Raw genomic sequence first — 19,728 nt, 5'->3', positions numbered from 1 at the left:
CCCGGGGGGTTGGCAGGTGTCCTGTTCCCCTCCCCTGCTCTGATGGGAGGATGGGCAAACCCAGGCAGGAAGCATCAGAAGAACCACCGCTGTGTTGGCGGTTCTGCCTTTGTAAAAGCAAATATCAGTCTCCACGTCGTCGGCCAGGAAACAGGAACCCTTGACAAGATTGGCATAGCTGATATCTGGCCCGAGCTGTGGCATTCTCCTTCAGGCTATCAGTTCTGCTTTGTCTGCAGCCATTGCCAGCAGATAGGGTGTCTGCCTGGGAAGTGTGCCTTCAGCTCCGTGGACTGAGCGTGCAGGTGAATTCATCTGGACTTCGCCTAATTTCACCTGCTACAGGCCTGGGGCGCTGCCTTAGAGGGAGTTTCGTTGATTTTATCTTCGCTGTGTGTGGGCTTCTGAAATCAGAAATGTGCCATAGCCGGTTTGGCCCAGTGGATAGAGTATTGGCCCCGAGGACTGAAGGATCTCAGGTTCGATTCCCATCAAGGGCACGTTCCTCGGTTGCAGGCTTGATCCCCAGCCCCTGGTCGGGGGGCATGTGGGAGGCAACCAATCGATGTGTCTCTCTGGCATCGATGATACTCTCCTCCTCCCTTCCACTCTCTCTAACAATCAGGGGGGAAATGCCCTCGGGTGAGGATTAACAAAAAAAATGATAAAATTTAAATTAAAACATTAAATCAGAAACGCTTACGAAGCCAGTGGCCACTTGGGAGGGTTTGTCAGAAGTAGAAGGCCATTTCCCCCCACCCCCTCCCTCAGAGCTTCCCAGTCGGTGTGCCGAGAATGGGTTGAAGCTGTGAGGGAATACTGTTGTCTCAGTCCCAGGGTGACTGGGACAAGTCCCGGGGCAGTGGGCTACCCCTGGCCTCTGACCCCTGACAGCTTTGTCCCCTGACCCCAGGGCACTGTGCAAACATTGGCATTTCCTGCCTGTGCCACGATGTGGCAGCGTCTGGAAAGGACTTCTCCCTCCTGCCTTCCTAAGACGGCAATGGCAAGCCCAGCCTTCCACTCCTCTTGGCCCTGTCAGGGGTTGGCTTGTGCAGTGCACTCAACCCTGGACCTCTCTCCCCTCCTCCTCCCGTTTCCATGGCTAAAGGGCTGATGTCACTGACACAGCCCACCCGCCACAAGGTGGGTAGCCCTGACCAAGACTTCCTTCTCACCTTGAAGCTGTCTGTCGCCTAGCAGAGGAAGGAAGAGGCCTGAGGCCCTGTCAGGAGAGTTCTCGGCTTCCTTCTGAGGACATTGCAGGTGGGACTTACCTCCGGTTGGGTGTGCCTGGACCGTGCCTGGACCGCTCTGATGGGCAGGTCCTGCTCCTCCCGCCCCCAGGCGCCCCACACATTTACCTGGATTGTGAGGGGCTAGCGTTTCCCTCCGGGGGCTCATCTTTGTGTTTGGGGCCAAGCAGACCCTGAGTGAAGAAAGGTCATAGCTCATCTAGTTAGCATTTGCCTTGCTGGAGGCCACAGGATGGGGGAGAGAGGGAAGCTGGAGGCCACAGGATGGGGTAGAGAGCGAAGCTGGAGGTGACAGGACGGGGGGGGGGGGGGGGGCGGGGGAGAGGGAAGCTGGAGGTCTGGAGGTCACAGGACGGGGGTTGGGGGGAGAGTGAAGCTGGCCTGGCCAAAGAATCCGCAGCTGAGAAATTCCCCAGCACCATGTGGAGAGCTGCTTTGATGATCATCCAGAAAGGGCTGGAAAATGCTCATCACGGTGGTCTCATTTTACTGTTTTACGGTCTGAAGTTTGTTTTTATTGTGGCGTTATTACTTCCACAACAGAAAAAAAAACACACCTGAATCAAGGTATAGTTTTCAAAAACACACCTCAACAGCCGATACGCTTCACCTTCTGTGCTGCCTTCTGATGACAGGAGAAAGGCGTACACGGGAGCCAATGACAGGGTGCCCACTGCAGGTGGCTCCTGAGCCGGCCGCGTGGGTGTGCTTGGCGGGACCGTGGCACGGTTCACCTGTTTCCCCGATCTCCCCTGCACGCAGAGCTGGAGAGGACTCTCGCTTCTCAGAATAAGGTCCTGCGGTCCTGACCGCACCTGATCGAAGCTTCCACCCCTTCACCAGCTCCCTCCGGAGGACGAGGGTCTGAGAGGAGAGCTAGCCTGTCCTGGGGACCCAGCACCGGCCTGTGCCGGCTGGAGCAGGCAGGAGCAGGCAGGCCAGGTGGGGAGCCAGCTACGGTGGGTGTCTGGGACCACGTTCTCGGCAAGACAGAACCTCTTCCCTTTCGGTCCTGGAAACCACCCTAGAGATCAGCAGAAGTGCTGCCTGGCTAGACGTGCCCACACGTACGGACGGCGGGGTCCGTGGTCTTTGTGGGAAGTGCGGGCTGCTGGCCGGCCTGGAAGCGGATGGCGGGCTGCTTGCTGTGCAGCTCCAAGTGTGGCCTCCGGGAGAGCAGCGGGGGGCCAGGAGCTCGAGGGCCGGGCGTCTGTGCGGCTGCTTCCTCCTCTGCGGCTGGTTGTGCTGGGTGGCCGCCAGGGTCCCTTTTACCAAAGCAGCCCCAGGGCAAACCAGCTCAGCTTCCCCACGGCCCCCCAAGCACTAACCCCCGGGCGCAGGTTCTGCTGGGGCAGCAGCTAAGGTTCCTGTCTCCGTGGCCGCCAGCATGGCTCTCTCCAACAGCCAGCGGGCGCATCTGCCCCAAGAGCCGGAGACCTAAGCGGCGGAGTGGGCTGGAGCCAGGTCTGGCTGGTCCCACTAGGAAGAGGAGGCGCTGGGCCCTTCCCGGCCTGTGTGGCGTGGTCGCCGCTGTCTTCTGCTTTGGGCTGCCTGGCATAGAGCCCACGTGCAAGGGCCCCCTGCACAAGGGAGTATCCTCTGGGGAGACTGACAACCAAGTCGTGATCTCATGTGTGCCCGCGCTGGGCTCCCTGGGCGGTCCCAGGATCCCTGTGTTGGCTGCAGGGAGTGGGGTGACACCACCCGAGGCTCCGGGGTCCAGGCAAGGGGACTCTTTCTGCACCCTTCCCCCCTGTGCTGGTGACCTGTAGCTGTTCTCATGTGACCGTGTGTGGCTTCCTGGAGGGAAGACACTTGCATCATCAGCTAGAAGTAGGAACCTGGGAAAACAACCCAGTACAGTCTTTGGGGGCTGGGCAACGAGCTGTCTAGAAGATTCGGGGCCCTGAGCGGAGGGTTAGGGTGGGGAACCAGGTTTCCTGTGAGTCATGGCTAAGACCTCAGGGGGTCCCCAGGGCTGGAGACTTTGCAGGGACCAGGAGGCAAAGGGACCATGTCTTCCTGGCTGTGACCTGTCGGACTAGAAACCGGGCGTGGGGATCACCCTGGGAGGGGTGGGAGGGCAGGGGGAGAAGTTTGAAGTCATTCGGCGGCGGCGAAGCTGAGGCTGCTGCAGCTCCAACCCCCAGCCATTCCCCGTTCCCCCAGAGCCGTGGTCGGCAAACCGCGGCGCGCGAGCCACATGCGGCTCTTTGGCCCCTGGAGTGTGGCTCTTCCACAAAATACCACGGCCTGGGGCGAGTCTGTGTTGAAGAAGTGGCGTTAGAAGAAGTTTAAGTTTAAAAAATGTGGCTCTCAGAAGAGATTTCGATCGTTTGTACCGTGGATATTTGGCTCTGCTGACTAATGAGTTTGCCGACCACTGCCCCAGAGCATGAGATGGGGCCCCGTGTCCTGGTGGCTCCAGCAGAGGAATGATTCCCTTTAAAAAGGCTCCTTACGGAACTCACCGGAGCCTGCGCCAGGCAGGGCGGAGGCTGCCTCTGTGGGAGGGCTGCCTGAGACCAGATGGCCCCTGAGCCCTGGCCCAGGTGGCACTGGGGGGGAACTGGGCGCCTCAGACACAGGGCCCTTCCTCAGGAAAGTGAATCTCCGGCCTCACCAGGGGGTGTTATCTTCTCCCAGTGGCCTCTGGCTCTGTTCAGAGCACAGAGAAATTTCTAGAAAGTTCTGAGTGTGCTGGTCCTCTTCTTTAGGGCCAGAGCAGTGGAGACGTGAACATTTGGATGAAGCCAAGATAGAGCTGATACCCCAACTCTTTTTTCTGCATCCCCCTGAGCGGTTAGCTAAGGAGTCATTTCCCTTCACGTGGCCCTCCAATACTTGGCTGAACCTGGGCCAGGCAGGGCCGCGTTTGTCAGAGACATCCCGGGGCTGGGGAGCTCTTGCAGCATTGGCAACCACCAGGGACCCTCCAGCTTCGGGCCCCAGGCCCACGGAGGCATGGAAAGACTCCAGAGCTTGTCAGACTCTAGTTGAGGAGGAGGAGGAGGGTAGGGACGCATCCCGTGCCCTCTTTGCCCGACACGTGCCCTGGAGGCAGCGTTGAGAGCTCTGCCGATAAACTCATAGTGGTATCCGACGCCAGTGCTACCTGGTGTGCGCGGGGACTCGGCTCCCTTGCCAGTGAAGAACCTCGTGATGCCAAAGGCCCGGATGCTCTCTGCAGTGCCGTGAGCGGTGGGTGGGTAGGTGTCTGAGCTCAGGCTGCGATAGCAAAATACCTTAGACTGGGTGGCTTCAGCAATAGACATCTATTTCCCACGGTTCTGCAGGCTGAGAGGTCCCGGGTTGAGGTGCCGGCATGGTTAGTTGCTTGATGAGGGCGCCCTTTCTGGCTAGTCGTTTGCCCCCTTCTTGCTGTGTCCTCCCATGGCAGAGAGAGAGAGCTCTGGTCTCTTCCTCTTCTTATAAGGACACTAATCCCATCCTGGGTACCCACCCTCGTGACCTCCTCTAAGCTTAATCGCCTCCCAAAGCCCTTACCTCCACACACCATCACATCGAGGGTTAGGGCTTCCATCTGCGAATTTTGGGGAGACATAAACATTCAGTTCAGAATCGTGGTTGGGGGACTTCGGCTCTGGGACCCAGTCAAACCTGAGTGTGAACTTGACTCTATCACTTACTAGAGATGTGACCTGGAGCCTCTAACTGTAAAGTGGGAATAAGGATCGTGTCTTCCACACAGAGGGGTCATGTGTTAAAAATTAGAGTGACGTCTAAAACAGAGAGGAGATTGATGGTTCTGGGGTTAGGGTGGGGGACGGGGACATGTTGGTCAAAAGGTACAAACTTTTCAGGTGTAAGATGAATGAGTTCTGGGAATCTGATGTACAGCATGGTGAGTATAGTTAACAATACTCTATGGCGGTGATTTTCGATCTTTTTCATCTCACAGCACACATAAACTAATTACTGAAATTCTGTGGCACACCAAAAAATATATTTTTTTGCAGATCCGACAAAAAAAAATTAAAGGTATAATTTTGATTCATTCACACCAGATGTTGTGTTGGCTGTTGTCATTTTTTTTTATTTAGAAATCTCAGGGAAAAGAGGTCAGTGTCCCTGACTACATAGTTAGGTATCACATGTTGTAAAAATTCTTGCAGCTCACCAGTTGTTATTGTTATACTTGAAATTTTCTACGGTGTACTCGAAATTTCCTCAGAGAGTAGCTCTTACATGTTCTCATCACACACACAGAACGTAACTACGTGAATCATGGATGCATTGGATGTGTTAACTAATCTTACTGCAATCATTTCACAATACCTACTTGTATCAGATCACCGTGTCCACTATCTTAAGCTTACACAGTGTCATTGGTCAGCTGTATCTCAATAAAGCTGGAGAGAAAAGGCTGAGAGGAAAAGTAACGTGCTGAACACAGTGCCTGGATCAGAAGGATGGAGCCAGGGACACGCTGACCGAAGGGCTTTCGGTCCTGGGTGCCTTGGCCCTGCAACCTCACCAGAAGGGGAAGTGGGTCCTAACCTTTGTGGGTGTTGCACGGGGGTGGGGGTTGGGGGAGCAGGTGTCCCAGAAAGACTTCTTTATAAGGACAGGCCTAAGAAAAGCTGCAGAACCTGTTGAGCCCCTGAGTTCATGCTGAGGCCACGTGTTCTGTTAGCAATAGTCTGCTGTCTTCCCCAGTCCCCAAAAGGGCCTTCTCCTCCAGCCATTCATTCTGGTTCCCCTCTTCACCCCCATGTTGCCTCTGTGTACTTGCTTATGCTTCTCCCCCACACCCCAGGGCCCTGCCTCCCCACCCTACCGTTTCTGCAAATTAAATGTTAGGTGTCCTTCCAGGTCCCAGTTCAAATGGCACTTCCTCCAGGAAGCATTTGGTTACCCACCCAGTTTGGGCGTGATGACCAGTCCCCTTCCCCCGTAGCACACGTCATGGTCCAGGCCGCTTTCTGGGCCCACACCAGGCACTGCCTGGCTTCTTGATGACTTCTGGGCATGTCTGTTTTTGTTTTCCTATTCAGGAAGCATTTTATTGTTGCTGACAGAAAAATCAACACTTTTCAGAAAACCCCCTCCCCCCGCACAACCCCGTGCTCAGCTTCTGAATCTTGTTTTTTGTAGGCATATCAACATAATTCTCTTCAGTTCGGACCATCATTCCACCCATGATTGGCGGATCAGTCTTAACTTCCAGTTTCAATATTTGGCTTTTACTTAGGATGCTGTTCAAGATGGTTTTTAAAATATATATGTTTTTATTGATTTCAGAAAGAAAGGGAGAGGGGGAGAGAGAGAAACATCAATGATGAGAGAGAATCACTGATTGGCTGCCTCCTGCAGGCCCCTATTCTGCCCCCCACCCCACCCCCATCCCCGTTTGCTGGGGATCAAGCCCACCTGGCATGTGCCCCAAACAACCGGAATCGAACTGTGACTTCCTGGTTCATAGGTCGAGACTCAACCAGTAAGCCATGCCGGCTGGGCTCAAGACGGCTTTTAATTCAGGAAGAGTGGCTTCATCTAAAGGAGATGCTGTGGGCACTGTGCACGGTCCTTCTCCACGGTGGACACTCCTCCTGGTAGGAGAGGCAGAAGTGACGCCAGGGGTGTTGTCCCGCGACCATCTTTGACGAGCAGCTGGCTCAGGTGGACGTGAGGGGAGAAAGTCTCTCTTCTGCGGTCATGTCCTTCAGGCCTTTCACTTTAAGGGAACACTTGGCATAGGGATTTGTCATGGAAGCAGCTATTTGGGGGTCCTTCAAGATGTGCTGTTCTCAACGATTCCTTTTCTACCGGTTCCAGTTCATTCCGTTTCGATGCAGCAGAATACAGGTCAGGGGCATAGCGACCTTCGATACCACCTATCCAGGCTTGGCAAACGTCTGGCCACCGACGTGCTGAAACACCGCACCTGCGTGTCCTCCCCTCGGCTGCCGGTCAAACCCGAGCTGGGAGAGGGGGGCATGTTTTCCAGCCACGATCCGGAGCATCGTAGGCAGAGGAAGGCACCTTGTCTTATAAATGTTCAGGGAAAGTCCAATGAGCGAAGGAGTGACTTTGCTAGCCTCGAAGCCCAATGCCCTTCCTGAAACATTGGCACCTGGCGTGTGGGAAAGGGGAACGCGTCTTCCCTCCCTTGTCAGCTATTTCCTGGTTATCTGTCTTCCTCTCGGGAATCATAGACAGGATGACCTGCATGCCTCCATCTCAGAGTGAGCAAACCAAGGCCCAGAGAGGGAAAGGAAGTTCCACCAGGTCACACAGCGAGTTGGTGGCAGAGCTAGACCCTGGATGGAGGGTGTGCTCCACTTAGTTCTCTTTCCCTTCTGTGGAGAGAGGCCATGGAGTGTTGAGGGGCTAAGACACGGATTCTGGAGCACTTGGGTTCCTGGGAGAATTTAATTCAGTGGTTTCATACGTGCAGAGTCCTCAGATCAGCCCCGACATGGGAAGCACTACGTGTTCATTGCTATCATTTTTATTATCCCTCTGCTCGTCATTGCCAGCCACTCCCTCCGACCGCTGTGTCCATGCATTTTAGGGGAGGAGAACACTGAGAGGATTAACTATGCCTGTATCTTCCTGGGCAGCAGGTGGGAACCTGGCAGGTGGCTTAGGGGACTAACCCTCTGGGTTACTGGCCCCAGTGGCCTAGGGTGATTTTCTGGACCATCACGGACCCGAGGCCCAACAAACCCAATCTTATTTGTCTCCTTGTCTCAGTGACGGGGAAATGAAAAGGAGCCTTCTTCCCTTGTTGCAGGTGCCCGGCAGACCAGCTGAGTCTGGTGCAGTGCCTGCCCAGTGGTCACCGTGGCTCAGTGCAAGCAGCAGCCACAGAGGTCTGCCCACGCCCTGTCTGTCTGTCTGTCTGTCTGGCAGTCTGCAGACCCTCTCAAGCTAGGTCCTTGGGATGACAGAGTCCCCAGAAGCAGTTTTCATCATATTTCTCCCGTCAGTAAGCTGAAAGCAAGATTTCCCATCTCTGCTGGGAGGGGCATCAAAGTCATCCCTGGGAGTCCACGAGTGACAGCTTCAGCCTGCCGCCTGCTGAGATGGGGAGGTAAGCGTGGCTGCGCCTACCAGAAGCCTCTTTCTCAGCGTCCCAGCATCCGCGCCCTCCCAGGCAGCAGGAGACGCAGGGCAGGCACCCACCCAGAAACTGCTTTTTTCCCAGGGGAGAGCCACAGTTTGCGTCCCTCCTCTAAACACAAACGTAATTGGGACAGGCCTAGGAGAGAAGGGCTCTGAGAATTGAGACCCAAGTTCCCTTTTTGGGCTGAGCCGTTTCTGGGTTTCTATTCCGCTTCCAGGGTGGCGTCTGATTGGGTAAAAAAGAGTGCAGCATCGGATGCTGGCGCTTGGCACGGGAGCCCTGTGCATGAGGGAGCTTTCAGTTGGGATTCTGTGCGAGCAGTGAGAGGATTAATTGGAGCAGCAATTCTCCTGCCCCAAATCTGATTCTGTGATCCTGTTGTTGTTTTCTGAGTCCTTCCAGAGTGTGGTCATTCTCGACCTGATGCCCTAACCAGCCCAGACCGTTCTTTCCTGGCCGGAAGCTGGGCCGGCTAAAGCATCATCTGTCCTCCCTCCTTTCCAGGCTCTTGGTAACCATAACTATATTCGGTTATTTAGTCATTCACTTTCTCATTTGGTGATTGAATCACCGTTTCAAGGTTCTGGGGTTACAGCGGTGAACGAGAGAGATGTGGTTCCTAACCCCTTGCAGCTCTCCGTCTAGCAGAAGAGGCGGGCATTGAGGGGCTTACAAGAGGACTGGGTCATCTGAAATGCAGGCCTCCCTGGTCTGGTGGTTCGGGAAAGCCTCCTAGCAGAAGTGACATTCAAGTTTGAGACCAGAAGGAAGAGCAGGAAATATCCAGGCAGAGTGTGGGGGGTGGAGCATTTTAGCCAGAGATATCAACCTGTGCAAAAGTTCTGGAAAAAGCAAGATAGCAAGGAGGAGGCCGGGCTGGCGTGGCTCCGTGGTTGAACGTCGACCCGTGAACCAGGAGGTCACAGCTCGGTTCCCAGTCAGGGCACACGCCTGGGTTGCGGGCTCGATCCCCAGAGTGAGGCGCGCAGAGGCAGCTAATCAATGAGGCTGCCAGTCGATGATTCTCATTGTTGATGTTTCTCTCTCTCTCTCCCTCTCTCTTCCTCTCTGAAATCAGTAACAATGTATTTTTAAAATTAATTTTAAAAAAAAAAGAGAGCAAGGAGGGGAATGTGCCAGAGGAAGCTGGAGGGAGGTGCAGGGGCCAGGCCTCGGGGCCTAGTGTGCCACCAAGAGGCTGTGGGTGCTTGTTCTGACAGCCGTGGGAAGCCACCGATGGGTCTTAGAAGGGAGCGACCGGCCAGATGTGTTTTAGAACGTGCCGTCTAGTTTCTGGGAGCTGCTGGGAAACTTTTCCCTCCAATTGATCCTTCTAGCTGTGCTATCGGCCGGTGAGCCCGGGGCTGCTCCAGGCAACAGACCCAGCTCCCATGTGACCACTGTGCAGCTTTCACTGACCGCCGCAGCCAGAGTTTCATTCTTCCCCACGCTCCCTTCATGAGGACACACGTCACGTGTGTTGGTTTCTCACGTCAGCCGCTGGCACCAGACTGTGCTCACGAGGCTGAGCCGACCAGCCCAGGATAGGGCGCGATGGCCTTGCAGAAGGGGAAATTAGGAGTCACCAAGTTTCATGACCAGAATCTGAAAGTGCCTTATGTAAAAGATGCACGCGGTGGGACAGCCCGGCGACAGGGCGCCGGGCGAAGTGAGGTCATTCATGTAGGAAGGACCCTTGGGGGAACTGGGTGGCTGGTCTTCTGCGATTTCTTCTCAGAGACGGTCCGCTGCTCCCTCGCCATCTGAGTCTGCCTGCCTCTCCCTCCCAAGTGTCAGGATGACCCAACGCAGGCCGGGTGCAGGTATGTGCTGAGCCTCTGGGGGGCGCTGCCAGGGCCACTGGCATCCTCTCTGAAGGCGGCCTGGGCCAGACCACTCCCTTGAGGATTATAAAGGTAAAATCTAGGGAGGACACGGAAGGCAGACTGATGAGGAAAAGAAGAACAGGGGGGTATGAGCTTGCCATAGCACCACCCTCCGTTCCCCATCACCTGTGTTGTTAACACTGTTGCCATTTGGGGACAGACGTTCTTTGGGACAGTTCTGCATATTGCAGGATATTTTAAGAACTCTGGCTTTAAAACGCTCCTACCCATTTTTCTAATACTTCCTAGTGGGGCAATACCCACTACCCCTCCCCTAATTGAGAAGCACTGTTCCAGTGTTTATGGGGACAGGGTACGTACGTATAGCGGTGCTTCAGATCCTGCAGCTGGCAAGCAGGGAGACTGGGAAAAATCCCCCCATTTGAGAATATCTTAGGGAAGGTTTTGTCCAGTGGGATGGTTTTTCTTTTCGGGTCACTCATGCGGGCTCCTGCTATCTCCTGACCCCAAATGGAGTCCCTCCTGACTTCCCCAGCCTTGTTGCTCACAAGGGAAACCCCACAGCCCTGTGTAGAATCAATCGGTGGGCGAAGCTCAGATTTTAGTGCAGACTTTTTCCAGGCCTCTTAGCTGGGCTGCTCCTGGTGGCCGAAGCGCTGCTCTTCTGGGCCACCAGGTGGCGCTCGGGAGCCCCCGCTGTCTGCCGCAGGAGCGCTGGTAGCGGGAGTGACTGCAGAGGGAACTTGCCTTAAAGAGGCCTGGTCCTTAAAGAGACAGGGCCGCACACCCACGAACTTGAACACGGCAATCCCAAAGCAAGACTGCACTAATAGCGAGCACCACTGGCGAGGCTGTGATGCTCCTTTCTCCTAGCCTGCATGAATGTTGAGCTGCCACCTTCGGAGCCGGTCTCCTTGGCAAGCCCGCCCTCAGCCCCTGTGGCCACTCCTGGCCCTGACGGGGACGGGGCCAGCCTGGTGAGTGGCGTCAGAGCTCCTGGCAGAGCAGCGCAGGGGTGGGACGCGTCTGCAGAACTCTGGCCGAAAGAGCGAGGAGCACAGCCAGCTTCAGGGGAATGCTGGCCACAGGAGGGCAGAGGGCCAGCCCGTGAGCCCTGACCCCAGCTGGATATGCCCCTGCTTTGCTCGGAGCTGACCAGTCGGAGCCATTGAACTTTGTCTCTGGGCCTTTGGGACTTAAGGGAATCCTTCCGCCTCTTCTACTGGCCTCTTTCCAAAAGCTGATGGGGATGCTGTGGTAAGTAACTAGGCAGGGGCTCCGGACCCTACGGTTGAGCCCTCTGATCTACTCTCTAGGAAACCTCCCCTGCTGACCCCTGGGTGGTGCAACCTGAGCCGTGTTGGGTCAGGGCCATGTTAGCCGGGGCTTGGCACGAGGCCCTCCTGAAACTGCAGCTTGCTTCGTTAACCTGAGGCAGCTCCTCTGTCCGGAATGCTGGCCTCACCGTGGGCCCTGGTCATGAGAGCAGGGCTTCCACACGCCCCCCCCCCCCCACCCCCCGAGGAACGTGGGTGTGGGTGAGGCACTTCGTGGCTACAGGGACCTGGGTGTCCCGGTGCCTCCTCCGGGCCGAGGGAGGCAGCCAGGGGGTGTCTGCCGTTCTCAGGTTTACCTCTTGCCAGAGCGGCCGAGCTTCCCCATGACTCAAGCTGACACACGACTTGGATAGAGAAATGAGTAACTGGGGAGGGCTGTGCGCTCATCTGTGCGGCCTGCAGACCTCACTGCCCGCTGGACCAGCGAGGAGGCTGGGAAGAGGCAGGTGGGAAGAGGGCCAAGGACAGAACTCTTAGGCCAAGCCTTCTCCCTCCGAGGTGACTCAGTGGGAGCCTGGGGAGTTCTCTTCTCTCCAGGCCCCACGGGTGCGAGTGAATTCTAGAACAGTCAATGCCACTTTACTGGACCAAGGTGAAGGGAATGAAGCCAGGAGCAGGAACAGGCCACCCCGGGGTCTGCTGGGAAGCGACGTGTATGGTCCTCTAGGGCTGGTAGGAAGCCTGGGAGTCATCTCTCCGACCCTCCTGGCTGCCCACCTACAGATGTGAAAACGGGGGCCGGCCCAGGGCATAGAAGCAGGAGGGTTTGGATTGGTTGCAGGCAGCTCGTGCCCGGGGTCCCCTGCCCTGTGTAGTGGCTGTGGTTTCTTGGGGAGCCAGCTCTCTTTTTGCTTCGTCATTGGCGGCCCCGGGGGTTCTGCCTCGCGTTTCTCCTGTAGCCCCGATTTCTTTCTCCCCGAGTCTTAACTTCATTCTCTTTGTTCATTGTTCACTCGCTGCAGCCCCGTACAGCTTACACGTGTGGACTCTGGATTCAGAATCTGGGTTCATTTCCAAGGTCACCGCCGCCTGGCCAGGGGCGTGCCTTTCCGCTTCTGTGGAATGGAGAGGATAGTGGTGCATGTCTCGTGGGTTTATTATGAGGATTAAGTGAGCTAATTTATGGGAATCGCTAGAGCAATATGGCACTTAAAAAGCACTCAATAAGTAAACGTTAGCTGTTGTTCATTTTACTTATTCAACATTTATAATTGAATGCCAATCTGTGTGCTTCTGACAGAAAGCTGACCGGGGGGCACCGTGTGGTTACGGCGGCTTTGGAGGTCTACCTGAGCCTCATTCATCCACTGGGCCGAGTGTGGTGTAGACCCCGTGAGGAAAGGTGTAGTCCCAGCTTTTAAAGAGCTGATCTGCCAGGGACGGGGAAAACACTCGGTTCTTTGGCCGTCACAGTCTGTCCTTTGTTTTTTTCATTTGAATGCAAAGGGCTGCACCCGCCCTGGCCACCAGTGACACCCAGCCCCTGCCCGCTGGTGCTCCCGGCAATTTGGATAGCCTTTTCACCAGCAGTGACCTCCGGGGGATCGAGGGAGCAGGGACTCCCAGGCCTTCCTGTTTGCTCAGTGGAGCTGGGTTGCTAACCGTGAGGAGGGAAGAAATGCGGGAATACCCAGTTTGGATGCTACGCACAGTCTCCCGTTCCCATCCCGGTCAGGTGGCCGGTAGAAACAGGAGTGGGTTGTCGGAGCGGCAATGAGTAGCACAGCCCCGGAAATCCGGTGCGAGGCCGCTGACCTTCAGAATGGGACATCACTTCTTCCCACTCAGGCCCTCAGCAGCAGCGCTCCGGGCAAGACAACCTGCCCTTCCGTAAATCTCCCTTAAACCTGGTGGCGAGGCAGGAGCAGGGCGGTCACCCTGGGAGGTGGGGAGTTCGGGACCGCCCGCGTGCACGGCGAGAGGGAGCGCTGGGGAAGGAGAGGGGGGTCAAAGGACTGGACAGCGGGTGGTGGGTGCGGGCTTGGAGGACACCTTGTGGTGGGTGCTGATTCAGTGCCCTGGGGTGCAGGGACAGGCCTGCACTTAGCTGAATCAGGGCCTCCTGTCCACAGGAGCACACACCCCTGCTGCTCTGACAGATTGGGGTTGCTGGCCGTGCACTTCTCCGTTGGCAAAATGCCAACGAAAGTGACTCTTCTAACTCCTCCCTCCCTGAGATGTGGATTGGGTCTCCCCCAATCTCCTCCCTGCCCTCAGTGCCGGATTTCTGGAGGCTTCTGCTCCAGTCTGAAATCACCGTGGGGCTCAAAGGCCCCCACACGTGTCTCCATAGCCACGGTTAGAGTCAAGCCGTGTGGTGTTAACGTCTACTGAAAGCCACCCAGTGATGGCGTCAAGGCATGAAGTAACTGCCCTTACCGGGGACACGTCTGTGTGACACGTGTGTAGGGATGGACGAGGGCTGGATGGGCTTCCTGGAAGGTGGTCTCTAACCCGGGGGCCAGCAAAGATTTCCCGGGGCCTTTGCCACTCTGCTTTCGCCAGTCAACTGACAGGGGAGGCAGCATGGATGGCATGTAAGAGCATGAGCAGACGGCGCCAGGTCTGAGTCCCAGCCCTCCACTTCCTGTCTGGGTGGGTTACTTAGCTGCTCAGTGCCTCAGTTTTCTCATCTGGAAAATGGAGGCAACTGAGATACTGGGGTTCACAGTGATATGATCTTGTAAACAAAACACGAAGAGCCAGGCCAAGTGCACGGTAGGCCTCCTCTGCTAATTATTAGAGGGGTTCCTCCTTATTGCCTCTACGATTCCTCTCTCTCTCCCCCCTGAATTGTGTTCTGGAGTGGGAGGTCCAAGACAGAATTGGGCAGAGTGAGGAAAAAAGCAAACTATGGCATCGTTAAGGAGAGCAACTGTAACATTTTAGCTTCAGAAATGCTGAAAATAGCTTGTTCAAGCCTTTTGTAGATAAAAATGTAAAATGTATGCAAATGTATGTGACTCACGCAGAAACATACATCCATGGCCTGCTCACAGTCAGTGCCCGGATGTGGCCATAGGAAAATCCTTGCAGCATGTGGAGAGGTGGAGAGAGGGCGAGGCTGCCCTGGTGGGGGAGGGGGGGGAGGGAGGGGAGGAGAGGGGGTGGTGGAGAAGGGGGCAGTGCCGCTGCTTCCATCTTTCTTCTGGGTTCTGTGCCTTCAGAGAGTTCCATGTGAGAAGAAGAGAGGTCCTGGGCCCCTCCCTGCTGCTCCCCGATCACTCTCCTCCCTCTTGTTCCTCTTAGAGCCCATTCGCTCCCTCTCCCATCCTGGCTCTATTTCTGGAGCATCTTATTGGCGATGTATGCGCCTGCCCCCCCCCCCCGCCCCCTCTTTCTGCCAAGCTCCAGGTGCCTGCTTGGTCCAACCAGTCTTGTGTGCAACGCAGGAATGGTGGAGGGTGACAGCTGAGCAGGGAGGGGCCACGAGAGCCAGAGCCAGGGCCTGAGCCAGGAGGGCTGGGACGGGGAGAGCCACGTGGAAGCAGGGAGGGGCCAGTGTTACCTCACAGTTCCAGTGCGGCTACCTGTGGAGGCTTTCCACAACCCAGAGCATCTTCCACTGCATCTCCCAGGGGTTTGCAGATCCTCTGTGAGCCTGTGGCCACCATCTGCCCTGGGGCAGCTCTGGAGGGCGCTACCCAAGCAGCTGCAGGGGCTGGTGCAGGCTTCCTTTCGGCATCCTGGTGAGGGTCTGACTCACCCCTTAAGGAAAAGTAGGGCCCTGGCTGGTGTGGCTCAGTGGATAGAGAGTCAGCCCTCGGACTGACAAGGGCACGTACCTCGGTTGCAGGCTTGATCCCTGGCCATGGTCGGGGTCACATGCAGGAGGCAACCAATCCATGTGTCTCTCTCACGTAGATGTTTCTCTCTGCTTCTCCCCCTCCCTTCCACTCTCTCCAAAAATCAATGGAAAAATGTCCTCTGGCGAGGCTTAACAAAACAAAAAAAGAAGCGGCAATAGGCCTACAGTTGTTTGGAAAGATGAGGACCCGCTCCCCCATGGGAGTGGATGCTGACAACACTGCCCCCCACAGAGGCCAGGGAGCCTCATCTTGTAGGCCTGTCTGTAGAGCTGGGTCCCAGCTTTGCTTGGGGCTGGGGGTGGAGGTGGGGGTAGAGAAGGTCGCCTCCATCCTCAGAACCCTCACTATCTGAGGTAAAAACAGCATAACCGGCCCAGCGCAGGGTGCCACTGCCTCCCTCCCGAGGGTCCAGGAGCTTCCGCCCCGGCTGCTCTGGACCCCCCGAGGCTGCCCCTGCCCCTCCAGTGTCTTCTCCTGAGTCCTTTGGCCCAAGGAGGCCTGCAGAACCCAAGTTGCCTTGGGTCGCATAGAACCAGCACTCAGGGGACAGGCATAAAGCTTCCCCCCCCCCCCCTCCCACACACACACCTCTTAACTGCTTTCATGGGGTCTTAGGGAGGGATTTTGTTTCTGAAGGTTCTGTTGTCAGAGGCATCTTGATCCCAGACTCCCCTAGATTTGTATGTGCCAGAAATCCCCAGAGGAGGGTCCTGGAGGGGACCCAGCAGAGACCCCGGCCTCTCCTGTACCCTGGTTTGTCCTCCACAGCCGCTCACTGAGCCCCAGCCTCCGGTCTTCCTCCAGCGGCCGCCCCCTGGAGTGCAGGGCTGGGACCGCCCGGCGTTGAGGTCAAGGGTGTTTCCATGCAGGAGGCGCTGTGAAGGTTTGGACGCGAGGAGTCCCAGGGCCGCCAAAGCCGCCCGCAGGCAGGCAGGACCGGAACCGGGTCGGCGCCGCCTCCCAGGCCTGCCTCGGGGAGGGGCCTGGCAGCCGCACCGGCCCCAGAAACTGCGCTTAGAGATCCCGGGGTGGCAGGTGATGTCACCCCTGCGGGCGCATAGGTCTCCCCGTGACACCTCGTCTGCGGGTGGCTAGCCGCGGCTGAGCCGAGCGAGGGGAGGAGACGGAGCCTGGGCCTGCGCCGCAGCGCGGAGCCCCCGCGGGACTGCTCCCCGGTCCGGGCGTCGGTGGGGACGGGGGCTGCTCCCCACACCCGCGCCGGGTCCGGAGGCGCGCTGCGGCGGGGGAGGGGGCGCGGGAGCCGCGCGCAGATTGGTCGCGGCCTCCGGCCCCCGCCCCTGGGCGCCGCGCGGCCCCGCGCAAGTTGCTAGTTGGCGCGCGGGTCGCGGGGACCAGGCTTCGGCATCCGCAGCGGGCTCGCCGCGGCCGCAGTGGCCGGCAGGGCTCCGGGGGGCGCTCGCCCGCCCTCGCCCGCCCCCGCCCTCCCGGCGGCTCCGGCTCGCTCCTCCCTGCTACCTGTTTCCCTGCGTCCCCCCGCCTCCGCCCCGCGCTCGGCAACTTCGGCCTCCAGGACTGGCCACCCCTCCCGGCGCCCCGCCGGCCCGCCGGCCCGCCGCCCGCGCCCTCCCGCCTTTGTTGTGCGATGAGGGTCGGGTTTCCGATCTGACCGAGCCGCCGCCGCCGCCGCCGCCGCGCGGAGCCGCGGGCATGGAGCCGCTGAGCCACCCGGGCCTGCCGCGCCTCTCCTGGATCGACACCCTCTACAGCAGTACGTGCGCGCGGGCGGGGGCGGGGGCGGGCGGGGATGGCCCCGCGCCCGCGAGGCGCCCCGACGGCCCCCGGGCCCGAGGGGCCGGGCTTGGGTGGGGAGCCCGGCGCGGGCCGGGGGCGGCGGGCACGGCCGGCCAAGTGCCCGGCGGCCCGGGAGGCGGGGAAGCGGCGTGGGACCCCCACGATCGGCCGCAGATGGGGTCCCCGGAGCGGACTTGAGGCGGGTGGGAGGCGGGCGGCGGGCCGACGGGGCCGGGAGAGCTGGGTCACCCCGCTCCCACCTGTTGTGTAACCGACCACTCCCCAGCCCTCGGGAAGAGGGGAGAGCCTTTGTGGGGGGGCTGCCTCCGCCCCCCGACTGGCTGCTCCTCCTGTCCATGCTGAAGCAGAAAGGCCATTTTGGCAAAGTCCTTGGGGCCAGAGTTGGCCACCCCAGGGACGTCCTGAGACGGGTGTGTGTTTCGGGGTGGGGGTGGGGTGGGCGGGAAGGGAGAGTGTGTGTGCAGATCTGTGTGGGGGGCCCTGTGGAGAAGGAGCTATAAACCCCGGCTCCGCAGTCTTTCCTCCCAGCCTCATCACCACCCCTCCTCTACCCCGCACCCTCCCCAAAAAAGAAAAAGCAAACCTCCTCATCTCCCCCACCCCCTGGCTCCCAAATCTGCCGCGATCTTGTGATTGCTCCAGCGCCGCCGCTGGGGATGTGTACCTGATCTCTGGTACATTCGGGGGCTGAGCGCCCCACCCCCACCTCCCACTCCACCTTGCTTAGGCGGCTGAAGCCCTGCACACCTTCCCACCCCTGCGTGGAGGCCCCTTCCCCAGCGCGCTCAGGGAGGTGGGGGAGAGCCCTGCTGCCCCCTGAAGAAGACAGGAGATGGACTGCGCTCTCCCCACCACTTCAGGGGGACCCTCTCCCTCTTTCCTGCTACTCTCCTGGCCCTGAGGCAGGAGGCAGCGGCTGGGGGAGGCAGGTGGGACCAGGTTCTGGCTCTGGACACTGGATGCCATGGGTCAAGGGCATTTTTAAGCGGCAGCTTGGCTCCAATTGCTGGGTATCAGTCCTATGGGGGGTTGGGGGTGGGGGGGTTGGGGAAGCAGACAAGGATAATGCCTTGAACCCCAAGGTCTTGCCCTGGAGGCTTCCAGCCTCTGACCTCTGTATCCCCTTGGGTCACACCTCCTCCTCCCCCTCCAACCTTTTTCTCTCCCCCCCCACCCCCGCCCCCACTCCAGGAGCTCTCTGGTGAGGGTTCATTCTGCTTTGTTTTTTTTTCTACATCAAAGGGGCCAAGCTCGACCCCCTGGGTGGCAGTCCTGCCAAGCCCAGCCGCTCCATCTGCTCCTTCCCCTGCGCGGCCAGCACCTTTGGGTGAAGGTCAGGGCCCGTGGCTGTGTGGCATGCGTGTGCACGTGTGTCCGCGTGAATGGGGCGCACATCTGCTCAGAGGTCCGCTGCAGATCGGCTCCTGACCCGCAAAGGATTAGTGACCTCCTCCCCGCCGCGCTCGCGAGAATGACAGTCATAACAATGCCTCACATTCACATGCCGCTTACGTTTCTGAATCTGTCTGGCTCTTGGGTTTGTTTCCCTGTTTCCCAAAGCATAGAATCCTCCTGTGCCCTGAGGAAGAAGCCCAGACCTCATCATTCCCAAGCTTTCCTGTCGCCCCCTTCCCCGCCCCACCCCCCACCCCACCAGAGAAGCAAAATTGCCTGAGGCTGCCTTGAAAATTTCTGACCTGAGGAAGGCGGGCCTAGGAAAGGGAATTAGACCGAGGGCCTCTTTGGGGGGATGGTGGGGGGTGGGGGGGGGGGGGTGGTGATGCCTGTGTACCAGCCCTGACTCTGGCAGGCTGGCATCTGAGCTGTCTGTGTTTTGCTGCTGCTTCTGCCCTGGCCCCGGGGCTCCTGGAGCAGCCGGCTGGAGGGCTGGGAGGGGGCACTGCCTTGGCAGCAGTGAGAGGAGTTCCTCCTCGGAACAGCTTATGTGAGAGCTGTCGAACGAGGCTTCCTGGGGAGGTGCTGTGCAGTCATGTTTGGGCTGTTAGCCACGAAGTTTCCTCTTGACAAGAGCCTGCGTTTAAAACAAATACCCGGGCTGTCATGTGCCTGGCCGAGGGGCCCGTGGCTCCCAGAGGAAGTTCCTCTGCCTCTCGGGGAGTTGTTTGCTTACAAGGCTCACAGACCTGGAGTGGCAGGTCGCCACAAAAGCCAAATCCACCAGGAATGGCGAAGGGGCTTGTACCTAGGGCACAGGGTGGCCAGCGTCCCTTCTTAGAGATGTGAGTTACCCGGTGAGAAATCTTTTCTCCTGAGCACATGATAATATCATCTAACAGTGATAATAGCATCGCCTGAGGACCTGCTATATGCCACGCTCTCTGCTAGGCACTCTCCACCCATTCTCTCCAAACCTCACAACTCGGGCGAGATGGGTAGGTAGTCTTACCGCTATGAAAAAATATATATATTGAATTCAGAGAAGAAGGGTGAGGGAGAAAGAGATAGAAGCATCAATGATGAGAGACTCATTGATCAGCTGCCTCCTGCACGCCCCACACTGGGGATCGAGCCCACAACCCAGGCATGTGTCCTGACCGGGAATCAAACCGTGACCTCCTGGTTCACAGTTCAACACTTAACCACTGAGCCATA

The 19,728-nt window shown here is 58.0% G+C and overlaps 1 protein-coding gene across 2 annotated transcripts in view; it reads left to right on the top strand.

The window, feature by feature from the left end:
• The window catches only part of ABR (ABR activator of RhoGEF and GTPase), a 190,207-nt gene that overhangs the window by 27,904 nt on the left and 142,575 nt on the right, over positions 1 to 19,728 (top strand). Inside the window, exon 1 of one of the 2 annotated variants that reach the window (XM_054709006.1) lies at positions 16,825 to 17,071. The exons of the other annotated variant lie outside the window; for it this stretch is intronic. Within the exon in view, the coding sequence (XP_054564981.1) occupies positions 17,011 to 17,071 (61 nt within the window). The 5' untranslated portion in view covers positions 16,825 to 17,010. Of the gene's footprint in view, positions 1 to 16,824; positions 17,072 to 19,728 lie in introns of those variants that run through there. 2 annotated transcript variants of the gene reach the window in all.

The sequence above is a fragment of the Eptesicus fuscus genome, chromosome 20, assembly GCF_027574615.1.
Source record: "Eptesicus fuscus isolate TK198812 chromosome 20, DD_ASM_mEF_20220401, whole genome shotgun sequence".
Classification (NCBI taxonomy): Eukaryota; Metazoa; Chordata; class Mammalia; order Chiroptera; family Vespertilionidae; genus Eptesicus; species Eptesicus fuscus.
The sequence above is the reverse complement of the archived record's forward strand: the minus strand, read 5'-3'. Positions and strand labels throughout refer to the sequence as shown.